The 24,188-nt window shown below is 40.4% G+C and overlaps 3 protein-coding genes and 1 long non-coding RNA gene across 5 annotated transcripts in view; 1 reads left to right on the forward strand and 3 right to left on the reverse strand.

Moving 5' to 3' along the window:
- Window positions 1-7,790, reverse strand: part of nt5c2l1 (5'-nucleotidase, cytosolic II, like 1) — a 38,759-nt gene extending 30,969 nt beyond the window's left edge. Inside the window, exon 1 of one of the 2 annotated variants that reach the window (XM_042060471.1) lies at window positions 7,532-7,790. In XM_042060471.1, coding sequence (XP_041916405.1) covers window positions 7,532-7,653 — 122 coding nt within the window. In that variant the 5' untranslated portion in view covers window positions 7,654-7,790. The remainder of the gene's footprint in view (window positions 1-7,531) is intronic. The other variant, XM_042060473.1, reaches the window with a different exon arrangement.
- Window positions 7,791-8,730: 940 nt separating this feature from the next.
- On the reverse strand, window positions 8,731-23,300 carry slc2a11l (solute carrier family 2 member 11, like). Its single transcript, XM_042060538.1, has 12 exons — window positions 21,159-23,300; window positions 20,967-21,065; window positions 20,138-20,298; window positions 17,728-17,852; window positions 17,372-17,501; window positions 16,435-16,583; window positions 15,581-15,771; window positions 14,467-14,577; window positions 13,488-13,589; window positions 12,555-12,630; window positions 11,949-12,076; window positions 8,731-9,263 (listed from the first exon to the last, which is right to left on the reverse strand). The coding sequence occupies exons 1-12, from the start codon at window positions 21,177-21,179 to the stop codon at window positions 9,015-9,017; spliced, it is 1,542 nt and encodes a 513-aa protein (XP_041916472.1). The 5' UTR covers window positions 21,180-23,300; the 3' UTR covers window positions 8,731-9,014.
- Window positions 17,295-20,231, forward strand: LOC121680941. The gene is made up of 3 exons (XR_006021873.1): window positions 17,295-17,472; window positions 17,747-17,876; window positions 20,147-20,231. It is a non-coding gene; the product is annotated as an uncharacterized LOC121680941 (long non-coding RNA).
- A 626-nt stretch (window positions 23,301-23,926) lies between the features above and the next one.
- Window positions 23,927-24,188, reverse strand: part of LOC121680531 (solute carrier family 2, facilitated glucose transporter member 9-like) — a 10,741-nt gene continuing 10,479 nt past the window's right edge. Inside the window, exon 10 of the mRNA XM_042059933.1 lies at window positions 23,927-24,188. This exon is cut by the window's right edge and continues 1,228 nt beyond it. The gene's annotated coding sequence lies outside the window, so the exon portion shown is untranslated.

Here is a 24,188-nt window from a genome sequence, read left to right on the forward strand (position 1 = left end):
AAAGGTATTAGTCACAGTATCAGGTGTGATTTTGGTCCATTGTTCTAAACAGATTCCAGGGGTCTCTCTTGTGAATCCTGATCTTTAGTTACTTCCAGAACTGTTTAATTGAATTTAATTGAATTGGCTGCCTTCAAGTCTTTCTGGAGCTTTCTCCAAGTGGTCCTTGGCTCTTGGAATTGACTATCCTTCTGACTCCCTGGTCAGAAATATTGCGTGGCCGGTTGATGATGCAGTGATGTTTCTTCCACTTGCATCTGTAACCAGTTTCATTGATATGTTTTGCAACAATAAGGTTGCAAAGGTCTTGGGAGAGCTTTTTGCTTTTATCCATCATGAAATGTTTCTTGTGTGACACCTTGGTAATGAAAAACCTTTTTATAGCCCATCAATATGTAGGCTACTAACCAAGCTTATTAATTTGCACAGATAGAAAGGATAACTACTCTAACTACTTACAGATTCCAGCTTGTTCCTTCCCTTTCCTTGCCTTAGTGCTTTTTCTTAGCTTGTTCAATACTTTTTCCCTGTGTTATTCCACTTCATTACACATGACTCTACTTATGGAGTTGTTTGGATTTTTTATGTGTGGATTACCTGAGTTATTACTAATGCCTGGTGAAAATGTTGTACCCCCCGTATTTCACTTTTCAAGGGCCCTCTCCTCCATTGGGGCCCTATACTTCCCACTCTCCCCCCCAGTTCGACACCCTTTAATCTGCTGAACCTTCTGCTCATTTCCAAATATAAAAAAACTCTCTGCAACTCAACATTAGCCTGCCTGCCTCAGCTGTGAGGGGCTTTTCAGTTGTGCTGGATTACTGTTCATTGCAAAGCGACGCAATGATGAGTGCAACTAACTTTGAAAATCAACTACTGCTCAAACTTAAAGGAGAACTCTGGTGATTTTTCACATAGATCTCCATTTCTCAACGTCACCGAGTACTGTCGGTATGAACAAAACTGAAACAATCGGTTTTACCTAGCTCGAGTTGCTGCAGCTACAGCGCTACACACTAGGAGCATGAACATGGCTGCCTTAGCTGCTGGCTGCAGCAACTCGAGCTAGGACCAAAGTCCTTTTCAGGCAAGTACCTCCACTCCACTCGGCGGCCATATTGCAAAACTTTTTGGGCACTTATCGTGCATCTATTTCGGCAGAAATGCGTGTGCGTAAGGCTTCACGACACCAATCTTGCTCCAGCAGCGAGATCACAACAGATGATTGGCACGATGTCTTCACAGCACACCACATGATTGGCTCAATGTATTCACATGTCAACGTTTTGCTGCGGAAGGGTTGTGATATTTTGTATACAACTGACTAACCCCATGCATTACTACGGAGGATTTTTTGAGTGCTGTATCTCCTCATTAGAAAGTCTCTGGTAAAACTGGTTGTTCTGGTACCCCCCCCCCCCCCCCCGCCCCCAATAAAAAAAAGCAACTAAGTAACTTTTACTTAAAGTACATTTTAAATTAACTACTTTTTACTTTTACTTAAGTACATTTTCAGATCGGTATTTTAACTTGTACTTGAGTAATATTTCATCAAGGTATTGGTACTTTTACTTGAGTACAATATTTTCGTACTTTTTCCACCTCTGTTAATAACCCTCTACATCTTGACCAACTGATGGTTGTTATGGGAAACTAGTGATCTGTCGTCTAGCGGAAAGTTGTAGTCCACAAAGTGCTCTCACACAAAGTTTAACCGCATCAAACTTCTACCCGCTCAATTGTAGCATTCTTTACACGAAAATTTATATTAAAAATTCACAGACAACATATGTTCACATTCATGGCAAAATTCAAACGGGACAAGAAAATAATTATTTTCTCACATTCACTTGCATTAACGATTTTTCAATCTAGAGGTCCAGCGGGGATAGCGGAAAGGGCGGGACTTACCAGCTCTATCAACCAACGCTAACGGTAACATTACCTAGGTCCTTATTGATATTATAAGATTAACGTACCTGCAAGCATGTCCGATAAACATCCTCAGATTTATTTCGGCTTCAAGAAGAAATGGGAATTACATTTCATGTGAACATCATCCTACCCTTATTAGATGTTCTCTGCGGTAAACTACAGTCCTTGTAGGAAGCGTCCATTGTTTTTCCAACCCACTTTTAGCTTCCAACAAATACTGGAAACTGCCAATACTGGAAATGCAGCCATGATGATGATGATGAATATTTATTTTGGCTTTCTTTTAATCCTACTGAATTTGTAATTATGTATCGGCCGTTCTAATACCGATAGTATGTGGGTGCCTGTGTATATGTGTGCACCGCCATCTACAGGCCAATGAGTGTACAGTCACTAAATGTACACATAACCTAATTTTTTTTAGACCCCCCCATGGATGAAATTCTACGAAACTTGGCATACCCCCAGAGAATGCCAGGTCAATCATACACATATAATATAGTGCAGTTCTGAACATCTTAACTGAAGATAGGGGCGATTAAAGCAGAATAATATTGCATTTTCATTTTTTACCGGGGGGGTGCAAATCACAAATGAGTGATTATGGGCCAGGTTAATGTGGGCCCTTGAGACCAACATACCATAAAAGATTCTTCATCCTCAGTGCCACGGTTCAGGTAGTTATTTAGGAAAAACTGCTTTTTTTGCGGTTCGGGGGCCCAGCAGTGGGCCCAGCAGACTTTTTCTTAAAAGTCTAGTGGGGCTACATACCCACCACATTTCATGTGGACTGGTGTTTCGGTGTCCCGGGTATCGTTGACCAAAAATTCAGGAAGTAGATGACGAAAAAAAAAAAAAACGTCATTAATCATTAACCATTATATTATATGACCGCTTCGCTAGCGGCGGTCATAATTATTACCTGACATTATTTGGGGGCCTAATAGTACATGTAAGGGATACTATCAGAAAATAAGTCCAAATCAGGGGCGAACAGGACCCCCAACGACAACAATCATTCATTTTTTGCAGTGGTCAACCTCTAAATGTTGAGAAAGTCCGCTCATGTTCATAGAACTTTCTGCAGCATTCTGAGGACCCGTATAATAATCTTACGGTGTCCCTGGTTCTGTCTAGTAATCATCATTGCTGGTCACACCAGACAAACAACCACTCCAGTGTTGTTTGGTTGATATTTACTCGGTCTCTGCATTAGCTAGGAGGGTGTCTTGTGAAGACGTGTGTGTGTGTGTGTGTGTGTGTGTGTGTGTGTGTGTGTGTGTGTCAGTGTTGGGAGTAATGCGTTACAAAAGTAATGTAATTACTGTAATATATTGCTGTTTGCGGTAACGCGGTAATGTAAGGCATTAAAAAAAAATTGGGTTATATTTTACTCGGTACAAACTTCAGTAACGCGCGTTACAATGCATTTTAACCCAAAATTAAGCGGTGTTTTGTTTTGATACATATTCGCAAACACCACCGCGAGAACAACAGGAGAAAAAATCCGAGCAAAATAGTAGAATGTTATCTCCTGATACTGGTTGAAGAAGACTGTGGCTGCAGCAGACTCGAAGTCGGACTCTATTTGCGGGATGGACATAAGCCTACGCTCATTCATGAAATTGGTGGGTCTTCAATAATTCGTTTTCCAAGCATTTACATGAAGCACATGATATGCCGAGTCGACAAAAAAAATCCATTCAGATAGCTAGGTGGATAGGCTACCAGGCTCATAATTCACTTTTATTTGCAAAACGAAATGTGAAGCAACATTTTATTGCATACTTTCCAAAGCAATGAAGGCTGCTTAAAACAACTTAACATTGTGCATATTATTGTTAATATTGTGCTATCAATGTAACTCAACAAACAAGGCTTGTAAACAAGAGCTGGCAAAAGGGCATTATGAGAACGTAAAGATCAATGCTCTTAAAGTGATAGTGCACCATTTATAAGAAAACAGCATTTCTTCAGAAATTTATGTTTAAAAACACACACTAATGGTCTGTAAATAATAGGCCTTTTATTTTACTTTAGGTGTTTGAGTTATCATTTAAATGTCACTCACTCAAAGCCACTCACTTAGGGCACCGAAATGCCACCCAGGGGCGGAGTCAGAGGGGTGGCTCCGGGTGGCACAGGCCACCCTTGAGATTCGATTGGCCACCCCAGGTGCCACCTCCAAATCTTAGTCTACAATTGGCCATTAACATGGTCTAAGGCAGGACCTTTCTTGATGCACTTGCAGCAGTTTGAAGTATCAGACGTCAGAAATGTAAGTGGCAAACACTCATGCCTTTATTGGCCTACAGGCTACTGCTTGTGCTAACACGCAAAGATATCTATTTACCTATTGCATCTGCCAGTGCCTATTTATCTAATCACACACTTAAGTCGCCGACATTTGATAGGTCATTAAGTGTTAACTGTAGGCTAGGCCTATACTTTTGTAAAAGTGTTTAATAGTAATAATGTCCTAATGTAATGTTATTTTTTTTTTTTATTTATGGTTCATCAAGCTTAGGCCTACTCACTAAACAATCGTCGCATCTAGGATACAGGTAGCGATATTCTGATGACATGTATGACCATTCAACCAGTCAAGCATTTGTTGTAAAATATTGAAATTATTGGAAGTTTACATAGCTTAGGCTAAACTGTATGCTTATTTCGTCCCCAATACCTGTTTTATTCGTCCCGATCAGGAGGGATAAATGAAACATTGTGCATGTTCCACTTTTGCTTATAATAATTAAATAATTCCTGAACGCAGGGCTGGACTGGCCATCTGGCATACTTTTTCCTTTTTTTTTATTGGCCGAGCCGGTCTTTATAAAGTTCATTTTCCATAGAAGCGTGTGACAACAAAATCATATGCCTGCGTTCTGTTCCCAGAGCTTTCTCTGTCTATGATCTGCAGCGTTTCTCAAATGATGAGCCTCCTCGACAAGGAGGTCTGTTAATTTGCAGCACAATTGAATGATATTATAGAACCGCGGACCGAAAGGTTTCCCCGATCAGAAAATACTCCTTAATTCGCAACTTTTTGTAGGCCTAACAGAGGTAGCCTAAATATCGTGCCTATGGCGATGTCCGCTTAAAAAAAAAACAAAAAAACATTTATTTCATTTGTCTCGCTGGATTGAACGCAGAATGTGGGCTGTTGCGCAAATAGATGAATGAGGGAGGGAGATTCCGTTAACAAAAACCTAAAGTTTTGCTAACATTTTCTCCATTATTATCGTAAAATATGTCTCCATGCAGGGCAGGGCTGGTTCTAACCTAGGCTAGGCTACTATATGTGGGTGGGCTGGTAGAAATTTTGGGCAACATAGCAAAGCTGTCAAATTGGATCAAAACTAACATAAACACAAAACAAACACAAAACAATAAGTATTACCTAGCTTGAGTTACTGCAGCCAACAGCCAGGGATAGGCATGTCTGATGTATTTAAAATACAAATTTGTATTTTATTTAGTTGGAAAAAAATGGCATCGTATTTTGTATCAAAATACTTTATAGGTTTGTAGTTTAAAAATACTGCCAAATACTTTTGGTAAAACCAATAACCTACTTTTGGTGATGTGATTATAAAAGTGAAAAACAATGAATGCAGCACTGGTGCTAACTTGTAATTTGCCCACAGTTGTTGTGATCAGAATATTGAGATTCAGGCAGATAAGTAACATGTAGGTTGCTCACACACTCATCCCAACCTCAAGTTTCTTGAGAACTTTAGTCATCCAATTCGAACACATGGAACTGGTTATGTGGTTGCCCTGCAACAAGTTGCCCCATGTGCAATGTTAACCATGTTTGCTCACATACACAATACACTCCTTCATACCAACTTTCTTCATACCAAGTTTCTTGAGAACTTTACTAAACATTAATCATTATGTGGTTGCCCTGCAACAAGTTACCCCACGTGAAAATGTAATTAATAATTTGCCCACACTTGTTGTGATCATAATATTGAGATTTAGGAAGATGAAATTGCTCACATACACAATACACTCCTTCATACCACCCTCAAGTTTCTTGAGAACTTTAAAGAAAATAAACAAATAGACAAAAAAGCAGGTCAAATTATTTTAACAGCTACAAAAATAGATGCACATAGATATAAGTTATTGTGGGGGGAAAATGTATTGGATGAGTATATTTGTATATCTTCATTTAATAGAATAGAATAAAATGGATTATATTTTAATGTCCCCATGATGGAATTTGTTTTAGCACAGCATAGCCCAGGGACAGACAACTTAGATACTTTAATATGTTTGTATTATTTTATTCAAATACAAAGACATTTTATGTGAGAGTAAGGTATTTGTGTTTTTTTTTCTTTCAATTTATGAGTATGGTGTTTGTGTCTGGTTTCCCTAATGTATTTGTGCTAATTTCACATCTTGAGCCTGTTTCTGTTTATCTGGTTGTTTTGCCTCATGCCACTCTTGAATTAATCAGTGCCTCACCAGTGCCACCCTTGTTAAAAATGTCTAGAATCGCCACTGATGCCACCATCTTGACATGTCTTTATTAAGCTTTGATTTACAATATAGTAGGCTCTCTATTGATTTTAATGAGCAGGCCTAGGTTACAGTATTTATATCACAATTTACCAGACTTTGACCTTTTGTCGGTTTTTAATAAAATTCTGACTATGATTGTTCCTTGTATTACAACATGAGCACTGCGCCTATTGCATTCTACTGTTGTTAGACTTAAGCCTAGCTCAGTCATTATGCTATACCACATCTCCATCCATTGGAAGAGCAATGAGCTGCATTGAGCGTAATAAACTGCATTTAGAATGGCAAATCCATATTTCTAGATATTTTGGTGAAAGTAACTTAAAAGTAATGCAATAGTAGTGTAATGCCTTACAATTCAGAGACAGTAATATTATAATGTAACAACTTACTTTGAAATGACCATAATAAGTAATGAATAATACATTACGATTTTGAAGTAACTTGCCCAACACTGGTGTGTGTGTGTGTGTGTGGTTAGATAATGTCATCAAGCAGGCATTGAACTGAAAGGTCACAGAGTTCATTTGGTCAAACCCAGGGCAAGAGCCTAGCTCAAGGGGAAGATAGGCTCACATGCAGTGAGCTCAAACCCATTAACCCAATGGGTTGACCCGACTGATCAGGTTTACTGTTACCTGTTGGTCAGACATTCACCCACTAGACATCCTGTCATTGTCTTATAACTCAAAACTACAGATCCCTGGAGATGTAGGCTAATTACAAAGATTTAATTTGTATATTGAGAGGATGTGCGCTCATTTTACAAGACTTGTAATGAGTCCATGTCCAAATGAGTCCATGTCATATCGACAATTTAGCGAAATGAGTAAATGTACGATTTACTAAAAACGAGTGCACGTTCTCTTAATATACAACAAAAACAAATAATACAGCAAACGTAACAATTTAAAAACGTCGATGAATGGTCCTTTATGTTAGCTTTCTGTTTACAATGGGCGAATATTATAGGCTACCTAGCCGTACCAAAAATTGGTTTGGCAACACACACGAAAGGGAACATCAGTAGGTCTAATACAAAGAGTAAATGTCTTACTTGTTAAGATAATTTTTCTTCGCTGAACTCAAATCAGGCAAGTTAACTGCCTCAGTGTCCAACTTATTTGGCGTTTCTGGATCATCCATGATCCTGGTTGTTTCAGGCGTTAGGCTTCCCATACCGCACAGTGCAACAGAACTTCAAATAGACAACATTTAAAGGGACAGAATAGCGTCAACCAGCTGAAGGTTGCCGTTTGTAAACAACTACTCCGCTTAGAAGTCGGGTGCGACTGGGCGCGGGTACGTTGCGTGTACCTATGCACACCCTAGAGTGCGCTGTGTCGTAAGCATGTGCGTAGATTATGTTATCAGAGTGGAGCATTCGGACTGTTCACCGTGTGTATTCCCACGCAGACGGAGTTCCCTATGACGCTTCAGATGACAAAAAAACAACAACAACCAAACAAAAAAAGACTGAAAGGATTTGTGCATTCTAAATACAATCGGTTAGCGCAGTTCAGTTATCTAATTATTTGAGAGGCCTTTTGTGGTTTTGCATGGTTTCGTTTTAGGCTAGTGACAATGGCCCCACATTTTTGAGATACCCCTACCGGAGGTAGAACTAAACGCAACAATGTTTTTCCTTATCTCTAAGGTTTCCCATATATGAAATGGATTCTTGGCTAAAAATATTTTACTGCTAAGATTGTTAAATTAACAGATATTGTTATACACCCCAAAACCAAAAAACCTAAAATATAGCCTGTCCATATGGCAGTTTAGGCATATAAAGTAGTGCAACTTTGAAACTTGGCATGTTTATAGTCAGGAAGTTGCTTTACCTACTAGAAAAGATGTGAATATATTGATGTATGGAATGAATAGAGACATGTAAACACATACCTTACACATAATATTTTTAGCCAAGAATCCATTTCATATATGGGAGACCTTAGAGATGAGGAAAAACACTGTTGGGTTTAGTTCTAGCTCAGGTAGGGGTATCTCAAAAACGAAAGCCCTTTCTGACCATTTGTCACTAGCCTAGTTTGTGGGGCTTGTCCAAACACGGTGAGTTGCAAGCAATCGCTTAATTGGCTTCATAAATGTGTCAGTTCAGTTTATGACATTACATTACATTTGAAAAGACATGGAAAAGAAAAGTCAGTTAGCCTAATTTATGCTTCAGAGATCGATGTCATATAAGACAGTAACACATTCAAGGCAACAACGGTAAACTATGGTATACAAGGCTCTTTATTTATAATAATAATAAAATAAAAAAACGCATATCAGTTATTTTCCCTTCTTATATTTTGTTTAAAATTACAATGAAGTTTGATTAAAATCTATAATATTCGTATGATATATTAATACACTTTATTTAATAATACACTTAACTTTTAGAAAAGGACTGATGGTTCCCTAACTGTTGGCCCTTGTATTCCAATAAAATGGTACCAAATAACAGTCATTTAACATCCTGCTTAAATATTGTGTACTGTAGTAGTCAGTCTTTAAGTTTTCACCATCATGTGTTAGAGTTTGGTGGACATGCTAAGTTCAGCTTTGTTGAGTTTCAGATGTTTATTTCTGTTTCTGATCTCAGCTGTGGGTGGGTCTTTGTCCTCCACAGTTGGTTTATTTTTGCTGTGCATCCTCTGAAACTCTGCAGTGATCTCGAGAGCGGTTCGATTCTTCGTCTCAGGAACATGGAACCAGACAAACAGCCCCGTGCCACAGCAGAAGACGAGGAAGATGAGGAAGCAGAAGTAGTGTAGGTGCTCCTATGGATATGAAGTTATCACAGATATTCACTAGTTAGTGCAGGTGCTCCTATGGATATGAAGTTATCACAGATATTCACTAGTTAATGCAGGTGGTCCTATGGATATGAAGTTATCACAGATATTCACTAGTTAGTGCAGGTGCTCCTATGGATATGAAGTTATCACAGATATTCACTAGTTAGTGCAGGTGCTCCTATGGATATGAAGTTATCACAGATATTCACTAGTTAGTGCAGGTGCTCCTATGGATATGAAGTTATCACAGATATTCACTAGTTAGTGCAGGTGCTCCTATGGATATGAAGTTATCACAGATATTCACTAGTTAATGCAGGTGGTCCTATGGATATGAAGTTATCACAGATATTCACTAGTTAGTGCAGGTGCTCCTATGGATATGAAGTTATCACAGATATTCACTAGTTAATGCAGGTGTTCCTATGGATATGAAGTTATCACAGATATTCACTAGTTAATGCAGGTGTTCCTATGGATATGAAGTTATCACATATATTCACTAGTTAATGCAGGTGGTCCTATGGATATGAAGTTATCACAGATATTCACTAGTTAGTGCAGGTGCTCCTATGGATATGAAGTTATCACATATATTCACTAGTTAGTGCAGGTGCTCCTATGGATATGAAGTTATCACAGATATTCACTAGTTAGTGCAGGTGCTCCTATGGATATGAAGTTATCACAGATATTCACTAGTTAGTGCAGGTGTTCCTATGGATATGAAGTTATCACAGATATTCACTAGTTAGTGCAGGTGTTCCTATGGATATGAAGTTATCACATATATTCACTAGTTAGTGCAGGTGCTCCTATGGATATGAAGTTATCACATATATTCACTAGTTAGTGCAGGTGCTCCTATGGATATGAAGTTATCACATATATTCACTAGTTAGTGCAGGTGTTCCTATGGATATGAAGTTATCACAGATATTCACTAGTTAATGCAGGTGGTCCTATGGATATGAAGTTATCACATATATTCACTAGTTAGTGCAGGTGTTCCTATGGATATGAAGTTATCACAGATATTCACTAGTTAGTGCAGGTGGTCCTATGGATATGAAGTTATCACATATATTCACTAGTTAGTGCAGGTGCTCCTATGGATATGAAGTTATCACAGATATTCACTAGTTAGTGCAGGTGTTCCTATGGATATGAAGTTATCACAGATATTCACTAGTTAATGCAGGTGGTCCTATGGATATGAAGTTATCACATATATTCACTAGTTAGTGCAGGTGCTCCTATGGATATGAAGTTATCACAGATATTCACTAGTTAATGCAGGTGGTCCTATGGATGAAATGATCACATATCTAGTTAGTGCAGGTGCTCCTATGGATATGAAATTATCACAGATATTCACTAGTTAGTGCAGGTGCTCCTATGGATATGAAATTATCACAGATATTCATTAGTTAGTGTAGGTGCTCCTATGGATATGAAATTATCACATATATTCATTAGTTAGTGCAGGTGCTCCTATGGATATGAAATTATCACACATATTCACTGGTTAGTGCAGGTGCTTCTATATATGTGAGGTTATCACACATATTCACTAGTTAGTGCAGGTGCTCCTATGGATATGAAATTATCACACATATTCACTGGTTAGTGCAGGTGCTTCTATATATGTGAGGTTATCACACATATTCACTAGTTAGTGCAGGTGCTCCTATATATGTGAGGTTATCACACATATTCACTAATTAGTGCAGGTGCTCCTATGGATATGTCCTATAGGCATATTCACAAGTGAATATTGCTGCTACATGAAACTCCAGAAGACAACAAAGGTTCATGTGGGAGGAGAAAACAGACTTGGCTGTGATGAGCCGGCCATGTCATGAGGTCACGATACTCTGGAAATGTAATTTTATGCATTCATTACTTCAATAACTACCCTACAAAACAGACGTTCATGTTTTTTAATCAATAAACACTATATTAAAGTAAAGTAAAATGATTATGTATTTTTGGGGTATGTTTTGTTAGCCTGGCCCTGCCTGCCTAAGATAACACAAAGTGAATGGGCTTGATGATACTAGACCAGTGGTTCTTAAAGTGCTGTAGTGTAGTAGTTCCCCATTAGTGGGGAATAGAGACATGACAGGTGGGGCGCGAAGAACAAGAGGGAATTTGTTTTTTTTTGTGCCCATCTTTAATATGCCTTTCGTTTTTGACAAGGAATATCATAGATTCAAAACAAAATAGCCACACACAAACATAGGAGTCATAAACAGACTGAATTAAAACATCATCAGATCATGCAGACCGAGACAGGAAATGTAACGTGGAACCAAAATGCAAAAATAATATTTTAACATTACCATTTTGCCGGGGTGATGGGGTAGCGTGGGGCTTAAATATTCCCCACCTCCAAAGTGGGGACTGACAGAAAATGTTTGAGAACCACTATAGTAGACTAAGGTTTCGCCAAAAGAATATCTAAAAAGTATGGTTGAATATCTAATTGAAGAATGGTTGCCCAGCAGTCTTATAATAAGAACTAGAAAGGTAAAACAAAGACTGAAAGGTTAAAACAAAGATGAGGACAAAAATAAAGTGATGATGGTACTACTGAGTAGAAGAGAGAGAGAGAGAGAGAGAGAGAGAGAGAGAGAAGAGGATGAGGAAGAGATGCATTCTCACCACGATGAGGGGAAAGAGCATTCCTATGAGAAACAGGCCTGTCCAGTTGATGGTGGTGACTACGGTGAACGCTGCCCCCTTGTAGGAGTGAGTGAAGATTTCACCAGGAAGGGGCGCTGTAATGCCAGCTGAGTCACACACAGAGAAAGAGCAGATTTCAATTAAATCTGAATCTAATGTGTAAAATGTGCATTTATTATCATACATAATGAACGGGCAATGAACTGGACATTTGACCAGCATATTATATTAGTTGTAGCTTGATGCTTTAGCTTCTTAGTTGCCAACATAAACAAAAATGCTGTTATATGTATCATACATCTGAATTATGACAAATAATAATGACCAGATAGTTTTCAACTATATCATATAATGAACCAGATAGTTTTCAACTACATCATATATTGTATTACTGACATATATACACACCACATATTCAAGCATTTTGAAAGCACATGATTCACAGTTTTAATGAATACTGTTGAATACTAATCTGAAGACAGTATTTATATTTTTACCAAAGTAAAGGCATGGCTGTAACTGAAGGGTTGTTGGTCCCTTATACGTGACCGGTAGCATCAGGGTCTTTCTCTAGCTGTTCCTTACCTGGCCCACTGGAGAAGAAGAAGATGAAGATGAAGACCAGGACCATGCTGCAGTAGGGCATCCAGGACAAGAGGGTCTTCAGACAGAGGTGAAGGAGGGAGAGAGAGAGAGGAAGAGAGGGAGAGAGAGAGAGAGAGAGAAGAGGATGAGGATGAGTAACATTCAAAACATGTCCTACATTGTGCCATGGATACAGTCAGGACTCAGGAGAAAGAGACTAACCTCTGTGTGTGTGTGTGTTTGCGTGTGTTTGTGTGTGTGTGTGTGTGTGTGTGTGTGTGTGTGTGTGTGTGTCTGTCTGTCTGTCTGTCTGTCTGTCTGTCTGTGTTCATGCATGCCTGTGTTCATGCATGCCCGTGTGTGTGTGTGTGTGTGTGTGTGTGTGTGTGTCTGTCTGTCTGTCTGTGTTCATGCATGCCCGTGTGTGTGTGTGTGTATGTGTGTGTGTGTGTCTGTCTGTCTGTCTGTGTTCATGCATGCCTGTGTGTGTGTGTGTGTGTGTGTGTGTGTGTGTGTGTGTCTGTCTGTCTGTGTTCATGCATGCCCGTGTGTGTGTGTGTGTGTGTGTGTGTCTGTCTGTCTGTCTGTCTATCTGTCTGTGTTCATGCATGCCCGTGTGTGTGTGTGTGTGTCGTGTTTGAGAGTAATGAGTAATGAGTAATGTGAGTGTCTGTCTCTCTTTCTGTCTGTGTCCGTGTGTGCGTGCGCGAGAGAGAGTGTGTGTGTGTGTGTGTGTGTATGTGTGTGTGTGTATGTGTCATGTTTGAGAGTTAATGTGAGTATGAGCCTGTCTGTGTGACTCTCTGTCTCTGCATGTGTGTGTGTCTGTCTGTCTCTCTGTCTGTGTCCGTGTGTGTGCGCGGCGCGAGTGTGTGTCTGTGTCCGTGTGTGTGCGTAAGTGTGTGTGTGTGAGTGTGTGTCAGCGAGGCAGACCTGCAGGTATAGTGTGAGTGTGAGGAGGCCCAGGGCGACGGTCATTCCAAAGAAACCGCGGAGTAGCAGCACCCTCCTCCCCGTGCTTTCAATCAGCAACACCTGGGACAGAGGTGGGTTTACACGGACACTTTTAATCCCATTAGAATCGGAACAATGTCTCAATCGGAATAATGTCTCAATCGGAATAATGTCTCAATTGGAATAATGTCTCAATCGGAATAATGTCTCAATCCAAATAATGTCTCAATCCGAATACAATTGGCACATATGATCGGAATAGATCTACCGATCCAATTACAATTTTAAAGGGAATAATGGGTGGGTGGTGTATTTTGTTCTTATTCCGATTTAACAACCATGTACATCAGGGGTTCCCAAACTTTTTTGGCAGGTGACCCTATTTTGATGTCACAATATGTTGGCGACCACGATCATACAACATCTCTGTTGTAACACCCAGTCGAGAGTGGTACTTTGATTTCCCCCAAATGTCGTTTGTTCGTTTGTTTGGCTTTAATTTGCATGTCAGGTTGTTTTGCTACTTTGTTTGGAAAATTAATCAAAATTTGATTATGTCACTCAAACATCTCATGTCTATGTTTATTTTGACGCAGCCAGATTGTAATGAAGGATCCGTTAGTTAGTTATTAGTTACTTAACTTGGATATCATGGGGTTTTTAATATTTTTTTATATTATTAGTTTGTTTAGTTTTATATTATATAATTTATATTATATAATGAAGCACATACATACCCCATGTAAACATTTTTCATTTTGTAATAGTTTAATCAGCATCACAAAAAACTTCAAACCACATGCAAAACCCTAGTTTTAGATTATTAGCCTATCAATCACCAAATGCCTCCTTGAGGGTTTTCATATTTGAGAAAAACTGCAAAAAGCATCTATTTTATCGGAGGGATAGGACAGAGGAAGGGATAGAGGAGGAGGAGGAGGAGGAGGAGGAGACTCACACAGATGATGGAGGTGACAATCTCACAGAGGCCGGTCCCGAGAGCTGCATACCGCAGCTGGTTGGACGGTATCCCTGCAGCACTGAACACATCATATGAGTACAGGTACACCTGAATACACAAACACACAGACACAGACACAGACACACACACACACACAGACGGTACAACCAATACATATAAAATCTGAATACATATATCACACAAATGCATGCATGAACACACACTGTACACCCCATACAAATACATACACAGTACTCCTACCAACTTACCCACAGACGCGTACACATACACACATGTGCATGAATACAAACAAATACAGTAGTACACCAGCCAACATATACTCCACATATACTGTGCACATATACGCGATGTCATAGGCTACTGATAAAGTATGAGACAAATACACAAGCATTCAATCTAAGCATATTTACTGTATAATAGGCCTTCACATACACAAAACAATAAAAACCAATAACAAACATGAATATAAGATCTAATCACTGATATAAGTGACCGGCTCGGTCAGCAGATCCTTCACCCCCCGCAGGCGAACTCCTTTCAGGGCGGCATCCTGTAGTATATATACTCTTTTGATCCCATGAGGGAAATTTGGTCTCTGCATTTATCCCAATCCCAATTAGTGAAACACACTCAGCACACAGTGTACACACACAGTGAGGTGAAGCACACACGAATCCCGGCACAGTGAGCTGCCTGCTACAACAGCGGCACTCGGGGAGCAGTGAGGGGTTAGGTGCCTTGCTCCTACTGGATCGGGGTTCGAACCGGCAACCCTCCGGTTACAAGTCCGAAGCGCTAACCAGTAGGCCATGGCTACTGTATTATTATGGTTAATAACAGACCATTAAATGTCTCCACAAAGCAATCAGAATCAAATATTCGGAAGAGAAGTGTGATATTCGGAAGAGAAGTCTTTTATTTATATAGCATATTTTTTATGCACCAAAGTGCTCTACACACAGACATCAAGACATAAACAAACAATGAACAAATTAACAAATAATGTATAAATTAGTTATATAATTAAGTTTCTTTATATATATAAATGTTATATAATTAAATGCTTTATATAAATAAATGAGAGCCTTACAGCGTTGATGCCACACAGCTGCAGTGTGGCAGAGGTGGCAATGATGGTAAGAAGTGGCCAGCGTAGAGACGGCTCGGTCAGCAGATCCTTCACCCCCCGCAGGCGAACCCCTTTCAGAGCGGCACCCTCTGCCAGCATGTCATCCACCTCAGAGCTGTGGTCCTGACCACGACCCCACAGACGCTGGATAGCTGGGGAGGGGGGGGGGGGGGGGGGGGGGGGGGGGAGAGAGAGAGTAGTGCAGGAGAAAGGTAGGGGTTGGCAGTTTTGGAGGAAACATTTACAGTTCTTATGCAGGGAATGCAGTATTTTGGACACAAAAAAACTGCATTGTACGGCGTAGTACTGTAATTTACTACAGAAATGCAGTATTTTGGACATGATATTTTGGCCTATGACTGAACTATAACTACTGTAACTGAAAAAATATCAAATAAAAAATATACTATAACTGAAACATATACTATAACTGAAAAAACTGCAGTTATTTTTTGTAAGGGGAATATGAACATCAAAGCATCAAGCATCAAAAGCAAACAGCCCAGACCCTAACTGGGCATTTATAGCTGTGAAGGTCCCTGGGGAAAAACACTATATTTGGTAACTTCCGTAGACATCCAAAATGGGGTGGGGTGATTGTATTGGGAGCACTGAGGTGTCAGATAATATATATATATATATAAATAATTACATTTTGGCGCTCAGAGTTCAGGTAGGAAGGCCCCTTAGCAGGATTTTGCCTACAGTAGGGCCCCATGGAGGTCTGAACCAGCACTGATCAGGTTTTGATATGCATCATGCACACATGCACACACAGGTCTGTGCGTGTGCGTGTGTGTGTAAGTGTAAGTCACCGTTGTCGCAAGCCTGACGATCTCCCTTCACCAGCAGCAGGTATCGGGGTGACTCTGGCAGTAGGGGAAGAGTCAGCAGCTGCAGCAGCCCAGTGAAGCCACTAAAACCCAGCAGCCAGGGCCAGCGGTCCTCAGTACCCAGTAGCTCACTAATACACACACACACACACACACACACACACACACACACACACAATGCACATATATGCATGAGCACACACAGACACACATATGAAGGCACACACACATACACATGAACACACATATGCATGAGCAAGGAGATGAGAGACTATGAGAAAAACAGATGAGAGGAAATGAGAGGAGAACAAAAGGAGGGGAGGAGAGTAGACTAAAGAAGAGGAGAAGAGACTAGAGGAGATGAGAGGAGACTAGAAGAGAGGAGAGGAGACTGGAGGAGAGGAGAAGAGACTAGAGGAGAGGAGATGAGAGTGGAGGAGAGGAGATGAGACTGGAGGAGAGGACATGAGACTAGAGGAGAGGAGAGGAGAGGAAAAACAAGTTTGGATTAGATTATCTGACTGGAAACTCCAGATCACAACTTGGTAGTAGCACTCACAGTAAACCTGTACTCATACAAATTATCATAATTATTATCATTATGAAACTGAACAAAAAAAGACATTTGTATGAGGTAGAGGTTTACTGTAAGAGGAGAGGAGAAGAGAGGAGAGGAGAGTAAAGTAGAGGAAAGGAGATGAGAGGAAAGGAACAGAGGAGAGGAAAGGAGAGGAGAGTTGATGAGATGAGAGAAGAGGAACAGAGGAGAGGAGAGGAGAGGAGAGTTGATGAAATGAGAAGAGGAACAGAGGAGAGTAGAGTAGAGTAGAGTAGAGTAGAGTAGAGTAGAGTAGATGAGAGGAACAGAGGAGAGGAGAGGAAAGTAGAGGAGAGGAGATGACGGGTGATGAGAGAGCACCTGAGGCCCAGCAGCTGTCCTGTGAACTTCCCAATGGAGACAAACGTGGTGACGGTTACGCCCACCATCCCCCGTAGGCTCTTGGGAGAGCACTCCAAAAGGTACATGGTGTGAGTTGTCAGGCTTATGCCTGCAGAAAACACCAACATGTCAGAGGATAAAGGCTACAACCTCCAAGGAATAGTTTAATCACTTTCAATCGCATACTTTGTAGTCTTAAACCACTGAATCCTCCTTCTAAATGTCTCTACAACAGGTAGAAGTACACAAGTATGTGTACACAAGTAAGTGTAAGTAGGTGTACACCTACAGCACATGTACCTATACATGGTGACAGTACTGAACACTTGTCTCACCTGCGTTAAACCCATAAAGGAATCTTCCTGCCATGATCATCTCAAACGACCCAGCCGTTTTACTGAGCAACATCAGCAGGGCCCCGCTGATGGCCACCAGGTTGTTCAGCAGCAGACATCGCTTCCTGGAGAGATGCATGATGGGATAGGTAAACACTGCCACAGCCACATATTCATCTTGAAATGGATTTGAGAGGGGCCATTGAGTAAGGTATTGTTTTTAACGGTGGTCTCAGCACTGCCAAGAATTAGAAGCGTTATGTCATAAACGTTTATGACTTGTTTATGACACGTTCATGACAGTGTCATGTCACTCTTATGACGATACTGTCAAGTAAAGTGTAACCTTAGTTTCTGTACATCCATCGATGTGCACCTCAATGCTGTAGGAGGTTGAAAGTGAAATGAGTTATGTGGATGCTCTGCAATTGCTCTTATTATGACCGCCGCGCAGCCCAAATTTCCGTCAATGAGTCCCGGGACACTGAAAGACCGGGGTACACGAAACTTGGTGGGCATGTAACCCCACATGGATAGCATGGAACCACCGTTTTTCGTTTTGATCTGTAACCCCCCCGCTTGACTGGACCCCCCGAAAGGAGGGTAGGGCAGACACAGTTTTCTGTGAATATCTCGAAAACCGTGGGGTTTAGGAGGACCATTTTTGTATGTTGATCTCAAGGGGCCATGTCAACCCATTCCATAACCACTCATTTCATGTATAGCGCCACCTAGTTAAACACAAAAAAGTAAAAATGAGGCATTGAAGGTATCTGTGACCTAACATAGTCAAAACTGCACGAAATTGGAAGTGTATGATCATTATGACACCCTCTGTATGCACGCCAAGTTTTGTGGAATTCCGTTCATGGGGGGCCACACAATAAATTAATTTATGTTACTATACACCAACTGGCCTGTAGGTGGCCGGAGACAGTTTTCTGTGAATATCTCGAGAACCGTAGGGCCTAGGAGGTCCATCTTTTTTATGTATGTTGGTCTTAAGGGGGCATGTCAACCCATCCCATTACCACTTATTTCATGTATAGCGCCACCTAGTTAAAAATTAAAAAGCAAAAAATTTGGTGTTTTCATCACAATATCTCTGGCTGACAAGGTCAAAACTGCACAAAATTAAAAGTGTAGGATCATTATGACACCCTCCGAATGCATGCCAAGTTTTGTGTACTTTCGTTCATGGGGGGCCTTACAATAAAATAATTTATGTGTACATTTAGTGACGTACACCAACAAGGATTCCCGGGACACTGAAAGACCGGGGTACACGAAACTTGGTGGGCATGTACCCCCACATGGATAGCATGGAACCGTCATTTTTCGTTTTGATCTGTAGCCCCCCCGCTGGACTGGACCCCCCGAAAGGAGGGTAGGGCAGACACAGTTCTCTGTGAATATCTTGAGAACTGTAGGGCCTAGGATGACCATTTTTTTCTGTATGTTTGCCTCCAGGGGTCATGTTAACCCATTTCATGTGCACACATGTGCACAAACAGATACACACACACACACACATACATTCACAGTAATCATACGTATGACACATACTCACACAGTAGACATATGTACGCTTGCATGCACAGGCACATACGCAGGCAGAAACACAAGCACGCACGCACACACACACACACACACACACACACACACACACACACACACACACACATAACATAAACATAACAAAAACAATCAAGAATTTCTCAGAATTATGAACAGGCAACATGGAGGTGGGGTTGTATAAAATTAATTTTACATGTGAACTATGAACTAATCATGTTTTGGTACTTGTTGCCTAGCAGATACAGGTGAGAATTGAGTGTGGATAATGCAATTTAGTGAGACAGTTAGAATCATATAGGCCTTTCAGCGTGATTTCTTTTTGTGGAAAAAATGTGCTGGACTGGGCGGCGGTCATATTTTGTACCACTCTGCGCTACATCTAGTTATTTTATAGTCTTAGTTGGCACTGAAATCCTGAACTGGTGGATGAGTGAAACACAATTTGGTTTTTATGTGGCCCATCATAATGAAGTGAAGAAAGGGGAGATCGCACACAGGGGCTGACTAGTTCCAAAAGTGTATTTTAAAAAGCCGAAAAAACAATTACAGGCCACATAAACAAGGGGTAAACGTTTCGGGTCTAGCCCTTCATCAGTGTACGTGACGCGTCACAGGGCGCAACGGCTATTTATAGGCTCGCCTGCCAATCTTAAAATACACTTTTGGAACTACTCAGCCCCTTTGTGCGATCTCCCCTTTCTTCACTTGAGTATTACGTTTTTGGGAGACTATACGCACCGGGCGATACCTCAATACCAGACAAAAGGCGCAGACGCCACACTTCACCTTCGCCCATCATAATGACAAATAAAGGAATCTTCAATTGTCTTACCTCCCATAGGCATTCACCAGTCGCCCAGCGCACAGCGAGGCCAACAGACCACCGATGCAGAAGATGGACACGATGAAGGACCAGATGAGGGAGAGTTGCCAAGGCTCCAAGGGGAGTCCGTACCGCTCAGCACACGTGCGGTTCACCAGCTCCTTAATGAACTGGACACCGGGACAGTTTATGCGTTACACAAAAAATAAATGGTAAATGGTGAAAGGACTGCATTTATAAAGCGCTTTTATACTCCTCTGAGCACTCAAAGCACTTTACAATTTCATGCCTCACATTCACACACACAAATTCATACACTGATGGCCTCCTTCATACACTGCCTTGCAAGGCACAAAACCTGTACATCGGGAGCACTTTGGGGTTAAGTGTCTTGCTCAAGGATACTTCTTCAGGGTCAGGAGTCGTTAGGCTCAAACTGGCTGCCTTCTGGTTGCTGAACGACTCCTCCTCCTCCTAAGCCACCGCCGCTAAATAGGCCTATCAGACATGAGTGGCCAAGTGGCCTGCAATCTTTACCTGCTAGTTTATCAAGACAGAAAGGAACAGCCCAAAAAGTAGTGTGCTTCATGTCAAAGACCACTGTATCCCGTGGTATCATATGGAGACTGTGAACTTCACGTGCACATAAACAAGGGGAACTTGCTGTGTCACGAAAAGAAAAAAGCTGTTTCCAAATTACACACATTTTCCATGTGACAAGGAACACGTGGAAGACCATTTTTTCACTTTAATCCCATTGCAGATTTCACCAAAAAAAGACTAGACTATAGACTCGGTTAGATTTAGAATGAGAGCTAGAGCTCATTCACATACTCACAGTAGATGGTGAGGTCAACACTGAGATCTGAAGGCCATACTGGAAGGTCCCGCCAATACCAGTGATGAAGATAGCAGCAATAAGCAGAGGACTTTGCAGCTGCCAACAGGCCAAAGCAAACAGCTAAACACAGCAAAGTCATTGAAATAAATGGTCATTGACATTCATGTGGTGAAAAGATTGGACACCTACCAGTAAGCCCAGTGCACACATGTTTGGAGGTAGCCACACTTGACTTGTGTGTGTCTTACGATAGTGTTCTCTCTCCCTCTCTTGCTCTATGAGTGACAGTGCATTTCTCTGTTCCAGTAAAACGCAGGTCCAAATATCTAACCAGCAGGTGTAAGTGTAACTTCTCAAATCTAAATTAAGCTAAAGAGAGGGAACAAACGGTAACAGGAACAGTAGTCAAGAAAAGAAACTTTTAACCCTAATCGCTGAACCTTGCAGTGTATGAAGTCTCCTACTAAATATCCACACAAAAAGATCATGATGTTTTGCACAAACACACTGACATGACAATATTTTTTTTAGCATGTCAATAATTATGTTTCTTTACTTTTCTAGCTGTAACAGAAACAACTCGATATTATAAATGCGTACAAAACCATGCTCTGTCCTAACATTCTGTTACTCATAGGTCACATTCATAATGTAGACACAGTCACACATGGACATAGGACATCTTCATTATCAACCATACACAGTAACACACACATACATGTACAACTGCTGGATGCCCTATATCACGTCTCAAGCACACACTTGAGACGTGATTCACAAACACAGCAACCTATTTTAAAGTATTGTTGTCAGGGGGCCAATTCTGAAAAGGGCTTCCGTTAAGACTTTTGTGGACATGTTTGGGTACAAGCTGGCAACTTATTATTATTATTTATTTTATTATTATTATTATTATTAGAAGGGACCCATAGGTAAAGTTCTAGAGTGGTCGTCAAGTTGAAAATTTCTCTTTGTGACTTTAACAAGCAATTTCATGTCAATTTTCAGGTTTCTGAGTGTTAAAGGCTATACATACTGTTGCTGTCATGTTATTGTATAATTTACTACATTGCCTTACCATCAAGCAGATGACTATCCACAATACGCTAGTCTTGTGGGTAAAACTTAAATAAGCAGAAAAAATAATAATTGATAAATTAGAGTTGGCATTTTCATATCTACAGACTGATTGACTCAACCTTTATCTGCCATACTGTAATATTAAATATATATTCTTATATTCTTAAAAGATTAGTACACTCTAAAGGTACACTCTAAACAGTGGTGTAAAGTGACCTTTTTCTGTGCTGAAGCAATAACTTTAGCTTAGATTTAAATAGCTTTAAATCTGTGAATACTGAAACTTAAGCAAGTAGTACATTTTTATTCAAGATTGAAAATGTTGTTATAGCTGCCTGTCTCTAGCTCCACAATCTTGATTCTGAGGACACTTACGTCCACAGTGCAATGCATAAACCACAAATATGTAAAACAAAAATATGGAAATTTTCCTCCTATTTCTATAGATATTTCTAGAGTGTAGTTGATGCAGCAATCAATCTTTATTGCAGTAACAAGCAGTAACAAAACACATGGAACAGACAGACAGACACAGATAGATATGTTGATGTATCTATATAGATGTTAAAGTATAGATGACTCCACAAAGCTGGACATTATCATATAAGGGCACACAACAGCAACATTACACCCACACTACAGACACAAATGGCATAAACAAGACCAAATAAACACAAAATATAAAATCAGGCAATTGAATAGAAAAGAAAACAACAGACATTATATTTTAACCAAGGACCAAACTAAACACACTAAAGAGGTAGTGAAAGCCCCAATGTTTTGCCAACCTTTTGCGTTCTTGAAAAGCACAGACATTTTCATAACCGAATGCCTTTTGCAGTCAATTTACATCTGTGTGGGTACTTGTTGCTCACTACAGTATTGTCTTAGATGGCCATGGCCAGGATTCCCAACACCCCCGCTCATACATACAGTGTTGCCATTTGGCTTCGGTTCCCAACCCACTGCCAAGCAACCTCTCCTCTCCTTTCGACATACCGATCAAATCTCTGTAAATGTATGTTGTTAAAATAATACATCCATGTTTGGTCTTGTATTAATACTTGCAATGTGGGCAACAGTCTGATCATGGTTTCATTACAATGTAATGTATCTGTGCATAGTTGCAGACTAAGAACTATACTAAAGTCTAAAGCAGTGGTCCCCAAACTTTTTCTTCCGAGGGCCAGCTCACTATGCCTGGCTCTAAGAGAGGGCCAGAGACTCAGAGTATATCAACCATAAATAGCTTAGTGCTGTGAACAACAGCAGTCTACCTTAGTTGAATATTCCATAGGCTACTGCAATTTAATACCATTGCTAGCTGTGTTTATGTTGCCACCATGCCATATCAGTGTAAAATGTAGCTCAAATGAAATAATACTAATAAAAAGAAAAAGTTTCTTTGCATACATAGCTCAAGTTGTGAACAAGCAATATCCTACAAATAATTTAAAGTTGAATATCCTACAAATAATTTAAACTATGACAGTTTTATGAAGTGCTGGCAAACACATCTGAAATGACCACCATTCTAACTTTCACTCACCTGATGAGAACTTTGAACTCTGTATGAACATTTGAACGTGTGAATAAAAAATAGAAATAATTATCCCAGAAAGTCCCAGAAATATGACTTGAATAGAAGTTAGTTAGTTATTAACAAATAATTGATAAACGTTTAGAATACTTTGAGCACTGATGCAGTCAGCATAGGCCTCTTACATTGTTTGCAGGTAGGCCTACATTTCATTCCGTTTTCGATGGCAAACGCTAAACAGCGCCAAAACAACCACCAGTGGACAAAAGGAGTATTACATGTGTACTGTTAAGACTCGCCATAGAGAATGAATGGGGAAATTACGGAAGTTATAGTTTGACGATGTCGTACTTCCGTGCTGGCCAGATGCTATATACCACGGACATGTTTTGGGGGGCCACCCAAAATGAGTTGGCGGGCCGTAGTTTGGGGACCACTGGTCTAAAGGTATGATATCCACCTGGGCCACACCCATCCCTCTCAGATAACAGAGGCCCTTTGGCGGCGGGGGGGGGGCAAGTGATTGATAAAAGAGGAGAATATTCTCAGCTCAGCCTTTTTTGCCTTTTCTCTGACCTCTCAGCCCCTCTCTCTCTTTC

The sequence above is a fragment of the Alosa sapidissima genome, chromosome 13, assembly GCF_018492685.1.
Source record: "Alosa sapidissima isolate fAloSap1 chromosome 13, fAloSap1.pri, whole genome shotgun sequence".
NCBI lineage: Eukaryota > Metazoa > Chordata > Actinopteri > Clupeiformes > Clupeidae > Alosa > Alosa sapidissima.